The sequence below is a fragment of the Spathaspora passalidarum genome, assembly GCF_000223485.1.
Source record: "Spathaspora passalidarum NRRL Y-27907 unplaced genomic scaffold SPAPAscaffold_7, whole genome shotgun sequence".
Taxonomy (NCBI): Eukaryota; Fungi; Ascomycota; class Pichiomycetes; order Serinales; family Debaryomycetaceae; genus Spathaspora; species Spathaspora passalidarum.
In genome coordinates, this window is record NW_006767431.1 from 301,318 (window position 1) to 323,697 (window position 22,380).

The 22,380-nt window shown below is 38.6% G+C and overlaps 8 protein-coding genes across 8 annotated transcripts; 6 read left to right on the forward strand and 2 right to left on the reverse strand. All coding sequences in view use genetic code 12, as the record gives it.

Annotated features, from left to right (window-relative positions):
* Positions 1-1,806: 1,806 nt before the first annotated feature.
* SPAPADRAFT_52467 (uncharacterized protein) lies at positions 1,807-2,358 on the forward strand (the record flags this gene model as incomplete). The annotated part of the gene is made up of 1 exon (XM_007377287.1): positions 1,807-2,358. The coding sequence occupies one exon, from the start codon at positions 1,807-1,809 to the stop codon at positions 2,356-2,358; it is 552 nt and encodes a 183-aa protein (XP_007377349.1).
* SPAPADRAFT_157322 (DNA-directed DNA polymerase gamma) lies at positions 2,128-6,663 on the reverse strand (the record flags this gene model as incomplete). Its single annotated transcript, XM_007377288.1, has 1 exon — positions 2,128-6,663. The coding sequence occupies one exon, from the start codon at positions 6,578-6,580 to the stop codon at positions 2,711-2,713; it is 3,870 nt and encodes a 1,289-aa protein (XP_007377350.1).
* Positions 6,664-7,710: 1,047 nt separating this feature from the next.
* FGR47 (Fgr47p) lies at positions 7,711-11,500 on the reverse strand (the record flags this gene model as incomplete). The annotated part of the gene is made up of 2 exons (XM_007377289.1): positions 7,711-10,938; positions 11,077-11,500. 2 exons carry the CDS (start codon positions 11,438-11,440, stop codon positions 9,248-9,250), a joined length of 2,055 nt encoding a protein of 684 aa, XP_007377351.1.
* SPAPADRAFT_63227 (uncharacterized protein) lies at positions 7,721-8,877 on the forward strand (the record flags this gene model as incomplete). The annotated part of the gene is made up of 1 exon (XM_007377290.1): positions 7,721-8,877. One exon carries the CDS (start codon positions 7,858-7,860, stop codon positions 8,875-8,877), a length of 1,020 nt encoding a protein of 339 aa, XP_007377352.1.
* A 2,274-nt stretch (positions 11,501-13,774) lies between the features above and the next one.
* SPAPADRAFT_157329 (uncharacterized protein) lies at positions 13,775-15,937 on the forward strand (the record flags this gene model as incomplete). The annotated part of the gene is made up of 2 exons (XM_007377291.1): positions 13,775-14,837; positions 14,937-15,937. The coding sequence occupies 2 exons, from the start codon at positions 14,258-14,260 to the stop codon at positions 15,596-15,598; spliced, it is 1,242 nt and encodes a 413-aa protein (XP_007377353.1).
* A 315-nt stretch (positions 15,938-16,252) lies between these two features.
* Positions 16,253-18,283, forward strand: ANB1 (translation elongation factor eIF-5A; the record flags this gene model as incomplete). The annotated part of the gene is made up of 2 exons (XM_007377292.1): positions 16,253-16,291; positions 16,744-18,283. The coding sequence occupies 2 exons, from the start codon at positions 16,277-16,279 to the stop codon at positions 17,200-17,202; spliced, it is 474 nt and encodes a 157-aa protein (XP_007377354.1).
* Positions 18,284-19,203: 920 nt separating this feature from the next.
* SPAPADRAFT_63231 (uncharacterized protein) lies at positions 19,204-20,594 on the forward strand (the record flags this gene model as incomplete). Its single annotated transcript, XM_007377293.1, has 1 exon — positions 19,204-20,594. A coding segment is annotated over one exon (832 nt), but the record flags the coding sequence as incomplete, so codon positions are not given.
* Positions 20,593-22,307, forward strand: TIF3 (Tif3p; the record flags this gene model as incomplete). The annotated part of the gene is made up of 1 exon (XM_007377294.1): positions 20,593-22,307. One exon carries the CDS (start codon positions 20,925-20,927, stop codon positions 22,185-22,187), a length of 1,263 nt encoding a protein of 420 aa, XP_007377356.1.
* Positions 22,308-22,380: the final 73 nt, after the last annotated feature.

Below are 22,380 nucleotides of genomic sequence, written 5' to 3' on the forward strand. Positions count from 1 at the left end.
ATAGTTTTAAAGTTTATTTGGGTACTTAACTTTCTAGTTTAATGATAATGCTGAAAAATTCTTCTGGAGAAAGGCTGTTCTAAGTGATGATGCATAACAATGCCTTGAGTGTTTTTGGGTTTCTAAATTTCCGATGTGGTTGCAGGAATCTGCTGTTTATTCGTAAAGAATCAAACACAAGATCTTAGGTGGCATAACTTAACATGTAGACCTACTGCGTTGGACTTTCTACGATTTGAGACAAGGAGAGGATTGAATTTTGCTTTTTTAATGTGTGCCATTTGCTCCGAAGTTCAGAATGTATAATGGATTAATCCCAACAGGTCAGGATCTGCATGCAAGAAAATACGGACAAACGAGAGTACAGGACCGGTTCTCAACATATCTTCAAATAATAACCAAATTGCGTACTTTGTGATCGCAACCTAATTTCACTAGTGATAATTCAAACTAATAATGTCAAGAATCAGAAAATAAGCTCTGTACGAGGAGATGGAGGATTCTACTCATGAAAACGGGCAGAAAAGTAAGAATTTTGCTAATCACTCCAAGTGACTTTCTTTTGCTTCCTAACGAACTAATCGCGAAGTTGGAGAAAAATGTTGTACTTTACTTTGATAATACAAAACGTTTCTCCGAGTGCTGTTGAATCACGGGAGAGACGAATTTGTTTTCGAGCCGGTTCTTCCCCAGAAGTATCAAAATTGCTCAACTTCATATACAAACTGATTTGTCTTTTACCGGTGATATAGAGGATAATTATTCAATAAATCAATTATTCATTCAAAATATTGGAAACAGGTGTTCTGACCTGATCAGCCTTATTCCTCGTTTAAATAACCTAAGTTGATTTATGTAAAAGACTTTCATACAAGCAATATTCTTAAAGAATTCAAGGAGAGATTACCAATTTAAAACTCAAGTAATTGGAATTGGCGGTCTGAGGATTATCGACCTGAGCAATAGATGATGTCTTTGGTTTGGATGAAATTGATTCTCTACACTTCAATTTAAACGAGGGTGTACCCCTTATGAAGATTTAAAGTGGCTCTCATTTCGGATAAAAACTTTGCAGGATTGAAACCATGCGGAACGGGGCAGGGTTTCAAGGGATTATGGGGTCTGTGCTCAGGTCATGTGCTACATCAAATCAAAGTACACTCCTATGGAGGTCTTAAGCAGTTTCCTTGGTTACGCATTTTACAATTATTAGAAGTTTGTGAACACTCTATACCCCATCTGGATTTATACAGTTATCGTCATAAATACCCAGGAATGTGAAACTCTCATATGGTATTTGAACAAAAATTGACGAACAAGCACGATACGCCAGAAAGATATCCCCCCAAGTCTCGCTATTTGTATTTAAACATTGTTGTGATTAATCAGGATGAAGTCTCTCTTTTGCTGTAATAAAGAGGACCCAGAAACCTTGTTGATAAGCTTATGCGATCTAACTGCATTGTTTTTTTTAGGTACATTTCCATCTTCATTTACGCACAATAAAGTTGCTATTAACAACACACTAAAACAATGATGTTCTAGATTCAGCGAGAGAGAGAAAAAAAGACAATGTACTAACTCAATTAGATACGTTTCCATGGATATTATTTCGTTGACGAGATTGGGGAAATGTGAATTTTGTTATTTTCTTCATCCCTTGAAATCTCGTAAATAATAAATAGAATTATTTTTTCGCACCCAAAAAATTAATCCCCTCTACTCGTTCGTATATTTTCTTCATGTATTTAAAGACATGGACACGTCAATTATTATCTCTTCCTGTCTATTCTTTTCTTTGGCAATATGAAAGGTTTTCAATTATTGCTTCCTGTTTCACTATTTCTTGTTTGCGGTGTTGTCGGTGAAATTGCTGTTGAGGACGGTGATGCAGTAGCTATTTCCAATGAGAACATCTTCTACCCAGAGTACATATTTGTAGATGAGTGGGAGGGACAGATTTACCAGGAACACCAAGTGCAAGAACAAGACCAGAGTGTTGGATTAAGTGATAATGATGTTGGCAACCACGGACAAGAACCTGAGCATGAGCATGAGCATGAGCATGACTCAGACTTGGGAAAAAGACACGAACACCAACCTCACGGCCATCATAACCCCAGTCCTGCTTCTAACAACATGTACCAAAGAAAACCAGAAAAGGAAGCTCAAGATAAGGTTGCATTCATCAAACAGTATACTGACAAGTTGGAAAACAAAAACTTTCAAAATGTAATGAAAATAGTAATCTCGGTATCTATTGTTGGTTGGGTCTGCTACGCTTACGTGTTCAGGAAACGCGAAGCGAAAGCCGTTCCAGGTGTCACTTACAACTATTACCAGAGTAAGGATGTTTGATCTGATTTATACATATATTACATATACCCTAGTAATCATCTATATATTCTATATCGTCAAATATAATCCCAATATAAAAATTCCTCTCATATCTAGAGAGAAGTGTAACACACAAAATCTTAAAATAATAAATTTTCATAGCAATATAAGTTCAATGATTGGATTAGCAAGGTATTAATACACGGCTTGCTTCGCAATCAATTGTTATAATAATAATATCAAAGTATCAATGCTGAAATTACAATTCAGCAATTATTAGTCAATGGTTAAGTCTCAAAATGTGGGGGAAAAAAATCATAGAGAAGGAATTTCAGTGGGAAGAGTGATATTTGGTGGATGAACCGGGATAGACTTATCTATAGTGTGATTTGAATTCGGACGATGGACCGAGGTCCGCTCGTCGAAACGGAGGGTGATGTTGCAGATGTGGATTTCTTGAATATCGATGAGGATCGTCTTCGAAATTTAATTGAGATAGTCGAACCCCAACATCAGAATATTGTATGCTTCTCGCATATAATTCATCAATTGAAGGTTCAAATATAGTCAGCTTAAATTCCACTGGTTCAGCCATAACCTCTAGTACATTGGCTGGAGATTCTGCAAACTCCTCTTTCACGTATTGTCTTCCCGGCTCCATATTCCAGTTTGGATACTTTCTCTTGGTTCTTCCTCCTGTAGTGGTATAACTTTTATCCCTATATTTTCCTTCCCTTTGCTTTTCTGTAACCGCTATTGCTGACATGATATCTTGTCGTTCTCTATATGATAATAGTTCAACTGCAGTATCATTGTTCCTCCCATGGTTTACATTTGTAGTACGGGTCAGTCTCTCTGTGGTTGATGGGTATTCATCGTTAGATCTGCTGGTTTTAGTACGCTTAACTTTGGTAGACTTTTTCTTTGTTTGAGCTGCTTTGCTTCCGCCATTCTTCGTTTCATCTCTGGGATCCTCTTGCTTTAATGCATGACCAAACAAGCGAAGGTTCTTTTTCCATTCGTCTTCGTCCACAGATGTCTGCAATCTAATCTTGGCTATCTTGGCTTTAGTATTCAAGTTACTATCCAACCCGCTGATAATTGGGGTTCTTTCCGAATATAATCCTCTTATTCTTGATCGCCTCACGTTCTCCAAAATCTCTCCATGACCACAGATTTCCAACAACTTTCTAATATCCAATGATTCCCCCTTGGGAATTGGATTCGGGTTCAGTGGAGTAACACAATCCATTCCAACTTCTTTTCGTAATACATGATCAATATCTACTTCCGAGAAGAAGGCACAGGATTGTGGTACTTCTTTAATACCTAATTGTTCACAAAACATAGCTCTTGTCCAAACATTGGCAATTTGCAACAATAACGCCACTTTATACTTATCTTCTTCCTTGACAAGATATCGAAGTTCGTCATGAACAGTAATCATCAATCGGGCATCGACTTTGTATTCCTCGATAAGGTAGTCCATAGCTACAATCAACAAGTGAAGATAATCAACTCCAGAACTTTGAATTGTCCAATTGACCCTCAGAGTCATATAATTGTTCTTCTTCAAATTCTTGGCATTGAGTGCATCAGTAATAGATGCTCCCAATACTGGCGTTCTTGGTTCTTCCTGTTGGGCAATTGCTTCTAGTGCATTAAACATGATCGATTCCGATCCTCCAAAATACAATTTCCCATTGAAATGTTTAGAATATTTTGATTGACCCTTGGTGCTGGCATACAATTTCTTGGCCATGGTTTCAGCATCGTTATCGCTGATATCCTTATTAAATTGCTTTAATAATCGAGTAGCAAATGTCACACCAGCACCGTAAATACGTCCATAATTAAACACTTTAGCATCATTACGTGATATTCCTAATATACTGGCAGTCTTGGAATGCAAATCTGTTTTTTGACTCTTTTCCCCTTCTAAAGTCATCCATCCTAATGCGGTACCCCCATGGGTTTGAAACATAGAGTCTCCTACTAACGAAGCAATCCACAATTCCTCAGAGTCAACATCGGCACCAACAAAACAGTATCCTTGTGGGGCTTCAATCAACGATTTCAATTCTGAGCCAATTCTATTCTTTTTGGCATTGGATGCAGTTAGCCAGGTGTTTTCAGTTGCCCGTCTCGTGATAGTACCCATGGTTGCCAACATGGGGATTATTATTCCCATGTTTTTATGTTCTTTTCTGATTTCCTTATTAGGGAAGAAATTGTTTAATCCTTCCTTGCTAAAAACCACAAATTGCTCCATGATTCTATTTCTATTTCCCATCCAATATGAGGCTTCATTGTTAAGGGTCATAATCTCTCTAGCATATTCAAATTCAGAAGTTAAAGTTCCATTTTCAAAATATTGGATAAAATTCTTGGAAAGAACTGAAGTACATCTCTTACCAGCCCCATCAGGATGTGGGATCTTGAAAAGAACAAATGCTTCACCATTTCCTCCTCGTAATACATCATGGTGTTCTTGAATCTCCTCTTTAGTCAATTTCGCCTCGTGATAGTTCTTTTTGGCCATAGCATCTATAATGTCAGCATTGTAAGGCACTTTGAAACACCAGCCTTGAGAATCAACCCAAAATATAGGATACCCTTCCCATTTCAATCGAAGAAACAATGGAGCAGTTCTGGTACGTAATGTCAAATTCATTTCACGATCTTCATTCCCCTTTTCTTTCTTGAACAAGTCTCGATACCATTCAGGATATCCGGTCATAAACGCTTGCCTTGACCACGGAGTTCCATCTTTCTTCATTCTTGGCTGTTTGATCTCCCAATTCAATTGACTTAACCAAGGATCGCTCTCGTGGTCTGGCATTAAGTTGTCGTCTTGTTTTTCAATATATTCAACCAACTCAACAGCTCGTTGTTTTAAACTTTCAGTCACTTTCTCACGGTTAGCATAATAATGGGAATTTGCTGATTCGATGTACTTGTTCCATTTAGTTGTGGTTGGTAGAATTAAACTTCCCATGTGTCTCAATGCGGCAAAGGATACTGGGTGAGGAACTCTTTGTCGGAATTCCGGGAATAATTTCTTGGTAACAATATAAGTAGCTTCAACATCACGAGCACAATAATCCATTAATTTGTGAAAATTGTCAATTACTTCTTGCGGATCTTCACTGGCAAAATAATCACGATCGGTTTTATCCATCTTGATTCCACAATGAAACTCAGCAACGTTTGCCAAGGAATTTGGTGCTCCTTTCTTTAACCATGGATCTTCGGATTCTTCATCCACGATCAAATTCTTGAGCTCTTCCTCGGTCAATCCCAAATGCTCAAATTCACCATCATCCAGGATTTTCTGATTCTTTCTGTGCTTCTGCCATTTGGGTCTTTGGCGTGAACATATCCCACTGATGGCCACATGTAGTGACATGCCATCAAGATAGAATGCCTTTGTCTGTTTAATATTGTATTCATCTCGTATTCTTGCCCGATCGTAACTCACATTGTATCCAATGATTAATTTACGATGTTTGGCACAATTCATAGGAATCAAGTGCTCCCAGTTGATTTTCCGCTTCTTCTTGTCTTTCTCGGCGATGTCAAGTAGTACTGGTGATACCCATCCATACCATGCTTTGCTAGATGCACAAGTTGCCATGACTGGATATTGTGAAATTTTATACATTACTTCCACATCAAACACTAATTCGTTTTCTAATGGGAAATCCACTGATTCCGGGGGTCCATCTGGAGTATATCTTGTCCATCCAGCTTGGAATAGCCAATTTTTGCTGTCTGGTCGGGGCGGTATGCCTGATCCCTCGGCAGTTAAAAATTCTTCACACATCGAAAGATATGGATTACTAGATCGTTGGGCCAATTTGTGGAAATGTTCGTCTAGTGAGTCTCCCATCAATTCTGGAAAGTTCTTGATTGTGATTGGGTCAGTAATCTGGGTCCTTTTCCCTAAAAGCTCATTATGACTAAGGTGATTCTCTGATATGTCTATTAATTCGGGATATTTTGGTTTAAGGTAGTCTTGTGGAGATGTGGTTGGGAACAATTTCTTGTGTAAGTCATTGGAAAGGTATTGAATGCCTAGTTGGTTGACTCTTGGTTCCTCCTTGGCTGTATCTGATGTTGTGGGTATGGTTTCTTGTTGACACCTTGAAAAAGTGGAGAATGATGTTGTATGTCGTAATTGTGAACATAGTCTGGTGTATTGAGACCGTAGTAGCGGTCGTATAGTACGTATAGGTTTCATTCCTGTGGATTTGTAGCTAGTTCATATGGTATGCAGTCTATAAAAGTCTATCGATCAAGATGTAACGATATGGTGGCAAGAGTGATGATGCAACAGAATGGCTAAGAAAAAACTGTGATATAAAAAACTACTACACCAGAGATGAGAAAGAATTTAGAGTTTGTGCAGTACAATAGACCGATGAGTGACTCTGGTGGTGATATCTGTAAGTTGCAGACAGGAGAAGTTTACATGATGTGTCTACATGTGCTAATTAACTAAAAGTTGCTAAATCTCACATTAACACAGTTCTATAGCATCAGCCTTACTACTAAATCTACAATGACTGGCAACAAAGCTATCCAGATCTCCACACAAAAACATTTGCTTAATCTCAGTGGACACCATCACGTGATGGGTGATCCTCTGTGTTTACAATACATATAGCGATTTGCCCTGGAATGGGTTAAACTTGGGACCGACGATATAGAAGAATTGATGGCTTTGTGTTTGTTTATAAGTTTATACAAACAGACAAACAACAGACAAACAACAAACAAACAAACAAACAAGCTAGCAAACAAAGGCCATCAAGCTCCTAAGAATTGTTGGGGTGGGCCCATTTATTGCCTAATTCGGAAATACATAAACAACAGCCATGTCACTCTGAATTTAGTGCGCAAGTCTAGTGAAAGTTCCTATTCTCGTCCTCTGGGTAATTTCGTGTATCTCTATTGGTCTTGTCCCAGCGGATTATTGATCAGGGTCCAACTGTGTTTACACAGTCCGATGTATATGTGTGCCTTGTGTTGATTGGTTTTCTGAAACTTTTTCCAAAAGCTACCAATTGGAAGTTTAATTTAATACTTTAATTTACACTATTGTAGGAATTGTCTCTAGAAGCACGCCATTATCCTTGTTAGGTGACCAGACCAACGCCTGTTAAGTTTCAACTCTTCTTGCCTCCTTGTCAAAGTTAAAATTTCGCAATTTGAATCGACTAAGCAGTGAAACTAAAACAAATCCAAAACAATACAGTTGGCGTAAAGGAAAAAAAAAAAAAAGAAAATCCGCATTAGAAAAACACAAAATGCACGAAACCAAAACAAAGATCTCAGTGTTTGTTCCTGCTCTTACTCTTTCCATTTTCCACCACCTGCTTTTTTTTGCATCTGTTTCCTTTACCTTTTTCCTGTTTACGTTTCCGTTTTCTGGTACAATTGACTTAATTTAAGCATTACAAATAATTGTAAGATATATTTAGAGGAATCAATAGAGCAATACCTATAGTTGAAACCATGTCTTCATTTACCACTTATAAAAAGGCAGATCTAGTAACTGTCCTCAAAAAATTAGATATCCACACCGTCAGTAAAGACACCAAGAAGGTTTTGGTTGATAAATTGACCGTCTACGCCGAAAAATCCGCTAACGGTGCAGCAACTGTGCAAAAGCTCCTTCAAGAACTTGCTGATGCCCGTGAAGAAGGTGAAGGTGAAGGCGACGAAGACGTCACCGCCGTTGAAGAAGAAGTTGAAGTGATTGAAACCGAAGACGACGATGAGGAAGGTGACGAAGAAGAAGACGAAGAAGAGGGAGAAGAAGATGATCAAGAAGACAAGGACTACAATGCTCCTCCACCTTTGAACTTTAGAGCTGTTTTTGACCCAGTACTTCAATACTACGAACAATTTGTTGACAGAGTTTACGAATGTACTGACAAGATCGGTGTCACTTATACCGACTACAGTGCTCAATTGAGACAACAATTGTCATCCACCGTCACATTGAACTACTTGGAATTGATTCTTGAATTTGCTGTTTACTTGGCCTACTATGTCCCACTTGTTCCATTAAACAAGAATGCTTTAATTCCTCAAGTTGTTCTCGATAATGTCCCATTCCTTGCTACTTCCACCCTCCCATCTGCTCAAGTAACTACCTTATTCGCTTACGACCCACTTATCACTCTTGTTTTCTGGTTATTGACCTCAATTGCCTTCCCATTGGTTTTGTCGTACTTTTTCAACTTTACTAGAAGAATCTTTGAATTTGAAGAAGACACTGTTTTGTTCAGAGTCTACGCTTTTGACCCATTTATCTTTGCCCTTTCCAAGATCTTTGTGTACTATCTCGTTGAACAAAGTGCCTTTGTTAATTACAGTACTGGAACTTGTTGGTTAGCCACCACAACTAACCACATCTTGGCCCACTTGGGTATCTACAACACTTTCACTGCCGTTTTGGGTAACTGGCCATATGTTATTGGCGGGGGCAATGCTTTGATTGCCCTTTATTCTCAATTTGAAGAATACTAAAGAAAAAAAAAACACACCCGATCATGTTTTATGGGACAATAATGTGATTTAGTGTTGACTGTTTTAATCTTGTTTTGTTTAAAAGATATACCCAGTCCTTTTTCTTGTCTTGTTTTATGAATTATTTTCATTTCTTCATTGATTGTGTTACTTTGCCGTTTTAGCTGATTCCCAAACTGACATTTGATTTTCATTTGACTTTCCGTTAGCTTGTGTTTGTATTTGATATTGTTTATAATTCTTTATCTATTCCTACTACTCTGTTTTTCTATTTGTTTAGTTTTATATGTACATCATAAAAAGATTTTATCAAGTTGTCAAAATATAATATATGTATTATACAATCTACATGATGCTACTACTATTACTACTACTTCAGAACCGGCCATCTTGTTTGAATTCCCATCATGTCTAAATCGTTGGTTAATTCATCAGGCATGGCCAGCTGTGGTCCCACGAAATGCTTGGTAATCTTGGATATCAATGCCGCTTCAGAATACTTGACTCCTAAACCATCCCTGGTGTCACTATTCTTACTGGAGCCATTCCCGGTATTTCCACTGGCACCACCAGCTTGTTGTAAAGATTGTGCGCTTCTTCTACCACGTCTCTTGGGTCCAGCTGTGGTACTCCCACTTCCCAGAGCAGCACCACTACTTATATTGGCATCACTGGCATTGGTATCAGAACCGGATGTCATTCGGTCATACAATGAATTCTGGAATATATGGTGTTTCATGTTGGTAGCAGGCTTATTGTCCTTTGCATTATTGGAAAGTTTGGACTTTCTAGGGATATCTCCAGTTATGATGCTGAATTCTTCCGGGGTTATCAACGGCATGAAATCATGAACGAGAACATGGCTGGTATCCGTAGCCAATGTAGTCAAATCATGATCGGGGATTTCCACGGGTTTAAGGTGCTGTTCTTGTTCATTGATGATGGAACTCTTTATTATGTTTTTGATTTCCTGGGAATAATTTCTATTGGATATGCCGTTGAATAGCTTTTGTGATTCCTTACTTTTGATGTCAAAAATATCTTGTTTCCGCTCAAGATATTCCGTGAATAAATCACGTTGATAAACAAAGAAATTCTTCAACTTTTCTAGTTTGTTGATTAGCACAAGGTTTAAATTCTTGTATGCCTTGTTTGAGTCTTCATAGAAAACCAATGACGTCTTCAATAATTCATAATTCTCCAGTAACTTCAATTGAATTAATTGCTCATCTCGTTCAATCTCAGCAAGCTGTCTGAATTGGTCCAATTCTTCATCTTCGGTCTCAACACTGGTGAAGGTGATCTTGGAGTTTCGTAAATTATGTAATCGGTTCAATAATTGGTTCTTCTTCATACGATAGATTTCATCACGATTTTCTTCGTTGAACTCTTCCACGGTATTCATGGACTTGACAAGTTCACTTCTTCTTCGTTCCCGATTACTTCCACTTTGAAGGGTAATATCCTTGCCAGGATTATCTATTATATCAGAAGGAGACAAACTTTCAAGAAACAGCCTAGTCATACCTTGGGCAAACTCGTATTCATTCTCTCTATTCGATTTTGTTTTCTCATGATAATTTGCATCTTTCAACTTGCTCAACTTTTTTGATACTGTTTCATACGCAGGCGATCTCATATTGATTTGAAATACATCACGTCTATTATCATTTTCAAATGGATCCAAGTAATCAGTGGTGTCAATTCGGTTCAAGTATTCCAACTGTTCGCCATCTTCATCATATCCATCTGCATCCTCTTCGTCTGACTCCTCACTTTCATTTTCGTCGTCGTAACTTTGTTCTGATCGCGGATTATTATACCTCCGGGTTCGCTCGAAATCCTCAATATTGAATCCTTCATCATTAGCCTGCTCCCTCATGTCAAACAATGAGCCGGCAGCACTGGCCACGACCATGTCTGTTCTCGGTAATTCTTCACTGGCACTAATGAATGACTGGAACACATCGGCAGGAATTAAAGTAGATTTATTTGCCGATAGAGGATATGCCATATAGTTGGGAGGAGGAAAAGGTAATGGTGGTGCTTGCACGAATATTCCTTCTGATAACGGTGATTTTATTGTTACATCACCTGAATCTTGCTGTTCCTCTTGTTTTTGCCTTTCCAACTGCTCTTGAAGTTTCTTTGTCGGTTTCCTCCCTCGTGTAGGCAAGGTTTGTTCTTGGGCGGGATTACTTACCATGGTTGATTTAACTTGTTCCAACCTAGATTTGAATGATGCAAGAGAATAAGGTAATGTGTCGGGGTTAATTATTGGGGGAGGGGGGTATATAAATGGAACCATTATACCGCCTCGTTCATCGTCGTCAAGTTCATCATCCAGTTGAGGTGATTGGGGAGGAAATGGTGGTAATGGTGGTGGAAACTTTTGGATTATTCCTGTGACTTGATTAGACAATTTCGTATTAGTTAAATCTGTTCTAACATCAGTGAAATAGTCGTTTATGGTCGCGGGTGGATGAATGATAGGTATGATGTTAGATGGAACTGAATTTAGTAATGGAGCTTCAATTTGTTGTCGAGTAAAAGGCAATGGCATACTAGGCGTATTGGGTAGTTTTTCATTACCATTGCTACTATAGGACAGCTTGACAAAGCGACTATTTGTGTCATTGAATAGCCCTGGAAGGGATGATATTTTTTGGCGTTTTGGATTATTAAAAATTGCCGCAAGTGTTTCAGGTGTAGGTATTTCTATTGGTCGTTTCAACGAAGGTAGTCCAGAAAGTTCCATATTGAATGTAGTGTGTATTAGCTGAGGATTTTTATATCGAAGTGTGAGGTGGGTTCTGTGTTTGTGATGGTATTGTTTATGTTGTTACGTGGTTCGTTCAACAAAAGTGGAAGCTTGCAAATGAAAGTAAAGGCTGTAAAAAAAAAGTTGGAAGGGAAAATAAAAAAAAATCGTGCTTTTTCACAACTTTTTTTTCCCTCTGTATTTCGCTTTGCAAAGCAGTTTGGTGATCAAGTTTAAAGTGTAGATGTTACTGCAATGGAAATAAAATGAAATTGAACAGTAGTTCACTCTTTTAATTTGCAGTTCTTGTAACTCCTCCCCTAATGTAATATAACTTTGTTTGAGCTTGGATAGTATCTGAGATTATTGGCAGCAGTTAGTTTCAGATTAGCGTATACTAGTCGGCTACCCGCTGAAGATCAAACAATGGATTCTTAATAACTAACGTAACCTTTCCCACTCGTGAACAGCTCTGGATAATTAGTTGTATGGTGCTGTTCAAGTACTGATCTTGGCAATCAAATAAAATCACCCACTTTTGTAATTTGTGATGTTTGCAACAATGAACAAAAGTATAACTTACGATTACTCAAACTATGTGTCTGTTTGAGTATGAGATAATCTGCTAATCGAAACCGATTCTCTTTCCCTCTTGATGGTTTTGTGGTTGCTCTTGCCTGGATGAATCCGTCTAGGGGAGAGATTGGTTGTAAAAATAAAAATAAAAAAAAAAAAAGATAAAACTCAAATCAATTTGGCAGCGTACTTGATCACCTTTTTTTCCCACCTCCGTAAGACCTAATGACTAAAAGTACCTTCCTTAAACAGTTATCCTGGTACATGTAGACGAATTAACAAATCCAACAATATACAATACAAAACATGTGCCACTATATAAATTGATCTCAAATCCATCATAGACCACATTCAAACAGCAAGAATTACAAACTTTGCAATCATCCCGTGCAAGTTGTACCAGTGTCATATTGTTCATGTGGTAGCGCCATGCACTGATCAGGCAGAGAGGAAGTCAGAGAAGCCTATGGATGTTTGGTGGGTAGCATGGACATGCATTTAATTTGAGAGTAAAACTGCAAATTAGATTTCTTTGTTCTTGTAACATGGAAGTATGTTATAGTTGCGAATTATAGTAATTTTATTGGGGCTAAAATGGTGTCCTGCATACATGAGATCGGAACTTTTGTAATGGATTGTCTGGAAATTTAAACCAAAAAACATGGAAATGTGAACAAAGTTGCAATAATTCAAGAGAGATATTGTTTCACAATGACGGGGGTTGATATATCAACTTCCATTCCCAAACACACCCAAACAAGCAATTAGCAGAGATACGTGACGCTTATTCCCGAATCTTGATTTTTTTTTTCAGATGGATACCCGTAGTTATGTTCTTGATTGTATTTTCGTGATTTCCGTATCTTGAAACTTTACAACCCCCCACATGAAATTGTGTTGAAATTCTAATGTTGCATTGAGATAAATCTTCTTTTACATGACGGACTTTTGATACTACATCATGCATAACAAGAAAAAAAAAGAAAAAGAAAAAGAAAAAGAAGCTTGCCCGATAGAATATAGTTTCCAAACCGTTTTGCTTTGGTACATGTCAAGTGATAACTGGGGTTCAAACCAATCTAATTTTTTTATGCAATTAATTCTTTTTTTTTTATTTTTTGTATTTTCCGAGGATGTGGTGCAATTTTAATTTTTAGTTGCGTTTTTCCTTTCAAACTTTTTTTTTTTTTTTAATTCATTTTTTATTTTTCCCGCGATTCATCTCAACTAATTTCTGATAGTGGTTCTTTTTTTTTGCCCTCCTATTGCTTTGTTACTATTGTTATTTTTATTATTATTGAGCAATTTCATATTTTTGCCTTGCACTTGAGAGAGAGACGAAAGTCAACGAACAACAAGGTGGCCGGCCAGACCGTATCCGCTGTGAAAAAGTAGTCGATAGCGGTGCGAATTGTGCCCATTAAATTTTTTTTCTACTATGGGCAATTTTCTTTTACGTCCCTTTGTTCTCGATCATTCATTGACGTTCTGCTTAAACCACCACATATTTTCTTTTTTTTCTTTTGGGTTCTGAATTTCAATCACTCCCGGTTTTTTTCCTTCTTGCTTTCCTTTCTTCTTTCTTCATTACTTCACACAATTAAAGGAAACTTCAATAGCAAATTAAGTTCATTTGGTTTCATTACCTCCCGCTCTGCTTCCACTCAAATAACCTAGACCGATCACCCTGGAGCATATACTCACTAACTAACTAACAAGAAATCAACGGTCCCATCACAACAAACATCTCATTACAAGTGGTGACGTATAATTTTGACCCAATTACGCGAAGTTCTACACTAGTCGAGTACCATTTCCATTCATTACATTCAAGGTTTGCTTCATCCGAGAATAAGTACTAGATTTGCGGCGGTTTTATATTTTTATAATTGCAGTTAATTTCGGCATCGAGCTCGTCCATCAAAGCAACCCCGCTGTTGAACCACAAGACAATTTAACCAACAACAACACAGGCAGTGTACGCAGCACCAACAATCCTGGGATCAAACAACTCAATCCAATAATAAACAACAATCTTTCAAGATGGCCCCTCCCAGAAAGACTAGCAAGGCTGCTCCGAAGTTCCAGCCGAAACAAATGGTATTCGCCAAAATGTCAGGATATCCCCAATGGCCAGCATTCATAACTCCCGTGGATCTTATCCCTAAGTCTGTGATGAAGGCCAAGAAGAAATCAACCGATTACTGTGTCATGTTCATCCCCGATGGCGATTTCTACTGGGTCACCGACAAGAGTTTAGAACTATTGACGGCTCAAAAATTGGAAAAATCATTGAAAGATGTCCCTGATGAAATCAAGAAACAAGCAAAGTTGTTGAGAGGGAAAAAGAGGGGAAAACTGAGCAATATCAAGGAAGCACTCGCTGCTGCTGATGGCTTGGATTTCAAAACTTTCATCAGAGCCTTTAATGAAGACGCAGAAGACGACGAGGATGAAGAGGAGGAAAGTGAAACAGAAGAAAATGACGAAGTTGGGGATCCATCAGCCGAAGTAGCGCAAGAAGCCGATGACGACCAGACTGGAAACGACGAGGAAGTCGAAGAAGAGGTGAAGGAGGAAGAACAAGAAGAAGTAGAAGAAACAACACAGCGAAAACGAGCAGGTGGCTCACGAAATGGCAAGACCAAACCCATTGCAAAAAAACCAGCCGTTCGAAATGGCAAGAACTTGAAGCGTAAACTCGAGGAAGAGCCGGAACAAGAGCAACAAGAGGCACAACAAGAGGAGCCGGAACCATCTAAACCCACCAACAAACCACAAACCCCTCCAGAAAGCAAAAGAATCAAGCTGGAAACTAGTGATGAAGATTCAAGTACAGGAAAAGCAAAACTTACCGAAGATGAGAAACAGCACCAGTTATGGATATGCCGGATCAAACTTCAACGATCACTAATACAGAGAAATCAACCAACCACCCCCAAAGATACCACTGGATTGAAACCACCCACGGCTGACGAACTCCTGGTGGCTCGATTGATATTGTATCGATTGGGCGACTTCCCTGTCAGTAAAGAACTATTGAAAAAAACCAAAATTCACAAGGTGTTGAAATGCATATTGAGAGATCCAGAATTGGAATATCCTGATAGTTTCAAATTGCATGAAAGATGCGAAGAGTTGTTATTGAAGTGGGATCCAATAGTACAGGCCTTGAAACTAGAAAAGCTGAGCACGCCTCAAAAAGCTGACAACGATGGAAAATCCACCACTGTCAACAATGGAGAGTATAAGAAAACACAGGATGAATCTGAGGGGTCTGGACTTGAACAAACCATTCTGGAAGTTGAAGCAAAGAAGGAAAATGCCACAGTATCGAGCAAATCTGACTTGAGAGGAAGAACCCCAACTTCGGTCGAAAGTTGAAACCGTATTCAAAAACCTCCATTCTTGGTATAGATTCGTCAAAATGGTTGAAAAATTCCCTTGCATAGAAGAAATATTCCAATGTGGATACTCAAGAGTTCTAGAAGTTTGAAATTAGGTCAACAGTGTGGATTTCTTATTTGTATACCTTAAATTATTGTGTCAAGTGTGATTATTGTGTGTTATAACTAAGTATATGTATTATTATTAATAACAAAAATTTTCTATTTTCACAGAAATAATGTCGTTTACCATTTTGGCAAACTTTGTCAAGCAAACCCACCCGTAGTAAGCTGCCACAATTGAAATTTTTCAATGCCAGTTTACGCGTAAATCATTGCTGACTAAACCGAGTTAATTTAGAAGATGCAGAGAATGAAAAATTGTGCGGCGTCGTCCGTCGTAATGCTTCCAAAAAAGCCGGGTAAGAAGCCCCTAATGAAACTTAATTAATGTAGCAGTATACAATTTACTGTGGGGATATCAAATTACATACCGAGTGCATCCAAACATCAATACTGAATTCGTATTTTTCACATCGCTAGTTTTTTTTTTTCCTTTGATTCTCAATGGACACGCCAAATGCGAGCAAAAAAAAAAATCTTTTTCCTACTTTCTATTTCCACTTTCTTTCTTTTCTCTCTCTTTTACTCTATAAGTTTATAATCCAATCTCAAGATGGCTGAAGAAGATGTATGTCTAATTTGATAGTAGATATAGCCATGGAACTGACGAAATTGAAACTGCGTAATCCATATTCATGTGGGAATTGAACCCAGAGAATAGTGTGATGGCAACCCAAAAAAGTTTGATTTCAGGGAGAAGTGAGAATCGAGAGAAAATTTTTTGGTGACTTTTTTGTTGAAAATTTGTAACCATATCTAAAACAAGACGGGCGGCAGCATACAAAAGTTTATTTCAACAACTCAGTTGAGGTCTTCTTTGTGATTGACTTTGAATAGACGAGACGACGGCGAGAATATTTTTGATGTGACTTTTGCAATGGCCATTGTTTGTCTTGGTTTTACTATGGGGTTACACTGGCGAATTTAGATCCAATTTTTTCTTTTCGTTAGCTCAGTGATATAAGTTCTTGGCAGCCATTACGGAATTTTTCAACACATATACTAACAAACTTGCTTTAGCACACCTTTGAAACCGCCGATGCCGGTGCTGCTTTAACCTACCCAATGCAATGTTCTGCTTTAAGAAAGAACGGTCACGTTGTTATCAAGGGTAGACCATGTAAGATTGTTGACATGTCCACCTCTAAGACTGGTAAGCACGGTCACGCCAAGGTCCATTTAGTTGCCATTGATATCTTCACTGGTAAGAAGTTGGAAGATTTATCTCCATCTACCCACAATATGGAAGTTCCAAACGTCTCTAGACAAGAATACCAATTATTGGACATTGACGATGGTTTCTTATCCTTGATGACCCAAGATGGTGACACCAAGGATGATGTCAAGGTTCCAGAAGGTGAATTGGGTGAAAAGATCCAATCTGAATTCGATGAAGGTAAGGATTTATTAGTTACCATCATCTCTGCTATGGGTGAAGAAGCTGCTATTTCTTACAAGGAAGCCCCAAAGGGTAACTAAGTTACTTAGAAGGTTTAGTTATAGTATAAAGAGAAATTCATTTGTAAAATGTTTGCGTAATTTTTTTTTGTATTTAATATATCTTCTATAGTTTGTGATTAATTTAAATCTACAACGATATTACCTATTGTAGAGGAAGCGGTGGGGGGGATGCGCCGGAAGTTGCTCATCTTGCTGAACGATTACTCACACGACCCGAGTCTGCCGAATTTACTTTGGTTTGGTATGCTCTTGTTCGATGTTTCAATAAAATTTTTCACTAGTTGCTCGATGTCAAGAAGACCTTTGTACCATATGCCTCATTGTTCATAAAAAAGTTTTTGGTCAGATTTAGTTGATATATAACCAAGCCATGCTAAAAATGGATATCAAATGAAATATCAAAGAGGCTATGCTCATTAGGAAGTGGGGCATACCAGAGATATGTACAGCCTTGTTGATCCGAGGTCTCAGCGACAAAGGAACTATTGTATTTTGCAATCAGCCGTTAAATCCGTGAAGTCTAATCAGATTAATCCGATGAAAAGGCCTATCTAATCTAAGAAAATAATTTGGGTCATTGAAATTTCATTGAATTTATGTCAAGTTTTAGTTCGATGTTTGGTTTGGCATTGCATGAAAATCTAGAACCGTCGCTTAACCGAGTCTAGCGTCATTGTAATTGGACTTATTTTATATACGTGTGGATCAATTACCAAAGTCAAATTGTAACCGCCATGCCGAGGTTAGAATAGGAGACAATGACGTAATTACAAGAGCGACTAACTCCGAACAAGGCTGAATCTAACATTCTTATTCTGGCTTTTGCATTCCCATTCCAGCTGCTTATTGGCTAATTGCAGATGAACGGATATTTGTTCGGCTGTATCCCCAGCAAAAAAAAAAAAACAACGCCACGTAACTATGGGAACCACAGGGATCGTGATTAAATAATAATGAATCTCTTTGTTGGAGGGCCAGAAAATATATTACGCTATTGAGATTTGGTTATTCGGTATCGATGACAACATGTTGTTCGTAACAAGAAAAACGTAATCCAAATGACGTGATCGGAATGAAGTGGATAAGCCCTATCTCCCCCCACAAAAAAAAAAAAAACTATGTGATTACGTTTGCTCATAACTAAGGGGGATTAAAAAAAAAGGAAAGAGGGTTTTTTCTTTGCTGCCACAATGAAAGACAAGGGCAAATACGGAGGGGACAAACATAGAGTTCTAGTTGAGTAAGTTGAAACGATTCAGACAGAACTATAAAACTAAGCCAAGATCAAATTAGCTTCTGTCGACTAGATAACCCTTGGAACACTCGGGATAAATGGATGACTGCAAACCAAAAAAAAAAACAATGCCGGCATTTCTCCAGGGATAAGAATTGCATCATCTCCTTTTTCGTTTCATCCTGAATTTGCCTTATATGTGAGCTCCCCCCCTCTTTTTAATTAAGGTTTTGGCGCAGCAGTAGTTATTTTTTAATTACTTCAAAATCTTTTACGTTTCTCCTCAACTACCAAGGCATTGCAAAACCATCATTAAGTTGGTTTAGTTGATTCACCTCCTAAAAAATATAAATTAAACTTTTTTTTTATTTTTGAGGGTATATATCGTACATTTGAAACCATCCGGACTATTTAACTCCTGTCGTCTTTCCTGGTTTATAAGCAATTTTTTTTTGACTAATTTGACTTTACAATTTGTGGTGTGATAGTTTTATACAGCATATCCAGAGCCAATACCCACCATGTCTGGGCCATCACTTACAACTACAACGACAGTTACTCATGCCACAGTGGCACCGACTGACGATTCGAGTGAAACCCCCCTTATAGACTCAAGCACCACGGCAAACGGGGTCGGATCTTCCAGCGGGATCCCATCCATTGTGCTATTATACTTAGCAGTAACAGTAGGGGCCGTGATTGCAATGATATTCCTTTTCTTCACGTTCAGGTACTTTGTAAGAGCAAAGTATGGGGTGTATACCATGCCGAGAAGACGATTGCTTGATGGGGCTGTGGTCCACGACTATGATTCATCTAGTGACTCGCAACTTTCTGAAATCCAAGAACAGTTGGATTTCATAAGAAGCAATCGTATTATCCGAGAGCAAGCCTTATTTGGAGCGTTGACCGAAGAAGAAAGACGGAGAAGGAGGCGCATACTACGGGGCCGCAGGCATCGATATTCCAAGATGAAGAAACTTTCTATGCGGGAAGTGGAATTATTATTCCCAGTTAAGACATATTATGATTGGTTGCACGGAGGTAAGGAGCGGGACTCGGAACAACGTGAGGATATGTTGCGAGAGGCAGAAGTTGAGACTAATGTCCCAAGACCAAGTGATGTGAACACTACTGTTCATGTCAACGACGAAGCTGAACTTGTACATACATTGACGAATACCACAACCATTGACCAAGGTACTACCCCAGTGAAGAGGGACATGAAAGAAATTGATATTACTGATGACCAGTCACAAGAAAGTAGTGAGAATGAAAAGGAATTGCATTCGCTACATTTCACTTCTGGTTCCTGTGCTATTTGTTTAGAACAAATTGAGGATGAGGAGTCTGTTCGTGGATTGATATGTGGACATGTCTTCCATTCTGACTGTTTAGATCCTTGGCTTACAAAAAGACGTGCTTGTTGCCCCATGTGCAAGCGAGATTACTTGTTCAAACGGGACTACCACAATAACGAAGACTCTAATGACAACAACAACAACAACAATAATAATAGTACTAATGCAGAAGAAGACGACGACGACGACGAAGAAGACCAATTCTATAATCTTAATGCTGAAGAATTGCGCGATGATCCAACCTTACAAGCCATGTTGCAAGAACTAATCCCCACGTCAGCCAGAGTTCGAATTCTCATGAATGATTCGCGATATGCACATTTGAATCTTGAAGAAAATGCAACTAGGATAGCGAATATGAAATATGGGAAGTTTTTCAAGGTGGTCTGGTGGAAATTGATGGGGATTTCGAAGCGAGATTTTTTTAATTGGGCAGTTTTAACTTTAATTCATCAATATAGACAAGAGCATCCAGAAGATATCAATGAGCGAACAGAAATCCAACCAGGGGAACAGCAGTCAGCTGAACAATCTGAAACTGAAGAGATACAGGCCGCTCAAAACAACGAGTCGCAGGGACATGAGACTGTTGCAACCACTGAACAATCTACTGATGCGGAAGTGGATATAACTGAGGCAAGAAGTATAGTTGAAAATAGGGTGTGAGTTACATCCTAGGATGTTTTTAGAATAGGATATTTCCAACAAACGGGGCTAATTTTACTTTTCATTCACTAGGATACATTTATAATTCATTTTACATTTGCAACTTTGGTTTACTATTATATCGTTTTAATTTACACATGTACACATTTACCAAATCACATGTAGTTGGTGATTAATCTACGCCGTAGTTGATGATAGTCTACCTGCATACAAACCAACCCTTAAACGAACCAAAAAAAATTTTTTTTTCAAAGTGAATAATTTTGATGTAAGAAGTTACACTTTTCAGAGTCATACACTTTGGTTTCAATCAACACATTCTATATAGATAACATCAAATCCTCTTATCAGGCTTTATCTATATACAATCAACACACTTATTGAAACAAAACTCAGGTCATAAAACACCATTTTGCAACTGACGCACCAACGCCAATTAAATCAAATCATTAAAAATGGCACCAAAAAAGGGTATTAAGATGGACATTGGTTCCTTCTTGGCTGACGAATCGCTCGGTGGAAGCTCATGGGCTGACGAAGAAGTCGATTTGACTTCTATCGAAGCCACTTTCAACAAGTCCAGCACTGCTGCACCTATCGGCGGTGGTAGCTCTGCTGCTTCTTCTGGTTGGGGCGCTTCTGAGACTGGATCGTCTGGATTTGAAAAGCGCGAAAGAAAAGAATTCCCTATTCCTGACCAAGCTCCTTTCAGAGCTCGTGTTGGTAATTTACCTTGGGACGGTATTGCCGAAGATGACGTTGTCAGATACTTTGAAGGCAGAATGCAAGCTCAAGATATTATTTCTGATGTTAAGTTGCCAACTGACAGAGAAACTGGTAAATTGAGAGGTTTCGCCTTTGTCACCTTCAATGAACGTGCCATGTTGGAAGAATCCTTAAACTTGAACTTGAGTGAATTCAACGGAAGAAGAATTTTCGTTAACGTGGCTGCTCCTCTTAAGGGTGGTGAAGATGGTGACTGGAAACGTAGTGGCCCATTAGGTGGCAGAAGAGAAGAACCTAACTTAGATTGGGGTTCAGCTAGAAACTCCCAAGCTGCCTTGCCACCAAGAGAAAGATCCTTTAGAGAAAGAGGTGACAGACCAGAAAGAAGTGAAAGACCACCAAGAAAGGAAGAACCAGATTTAGATTGGGGTTCTGCCAGAACCAGCCATGTTTCCTTACCACCAAGAGAAAGATCATTTAGAGGTGAACGCGGGGACAGAGGTGACAGACCAGAAAGAACCCCAAAGAAGGAAGAACCAGATTTGGACTGGGGTGCTGCTAGAACTTCGCATGCCACTTTGCCACCAAGAGAAAGATCCTTCAGAGGTGAAAGATCAGAAAGACCACCAAGAAAAGAAGAACCAGAGTTTGACTGGGGTTCAGCCAGATCCGGTCATGGCACATTACCACCAAGAGAAAGAAGCAATAGACACAAGAAAGAAGAACCAGAATTAGACTGGAAGAGAGGTCAAGCTTTACAACCACGTACTCCAAAATCAAACAAGAAGGCCGAAGAAAAGAAAGCCTCTGATCAACCAAAACCTCAACAATCCTCCTACAGTGTGTTGGCTGGTCTTGAAGGTGATGACGATTCCGAAGAAGAAGAACAACAACAACAACAACAACAACAAAAGCCAGTTGAACAAGAAGTTGCTCAATTGGAATCTGCTACTGCCAACTTGTCTGTGTCCGAAGCCAAGGAAGACGCCGAAGGTTGGGAAGTTGTTGGCAAGTAAATTTAATTTACCTTTGCATTTTGTATAGTACAAGACACAAATACGTTTTACTGTTTATTTTTATAGAAATTTACTCATAGGTTTCCTTCAGTGTGTATGTTTAATTATTGATCGAGTTATAGCATAGAACGTAAGTCAGTTGCATTGTCATAAATACAGATGGCCAACAAAGGACACCCGTCCTTGTGGTACA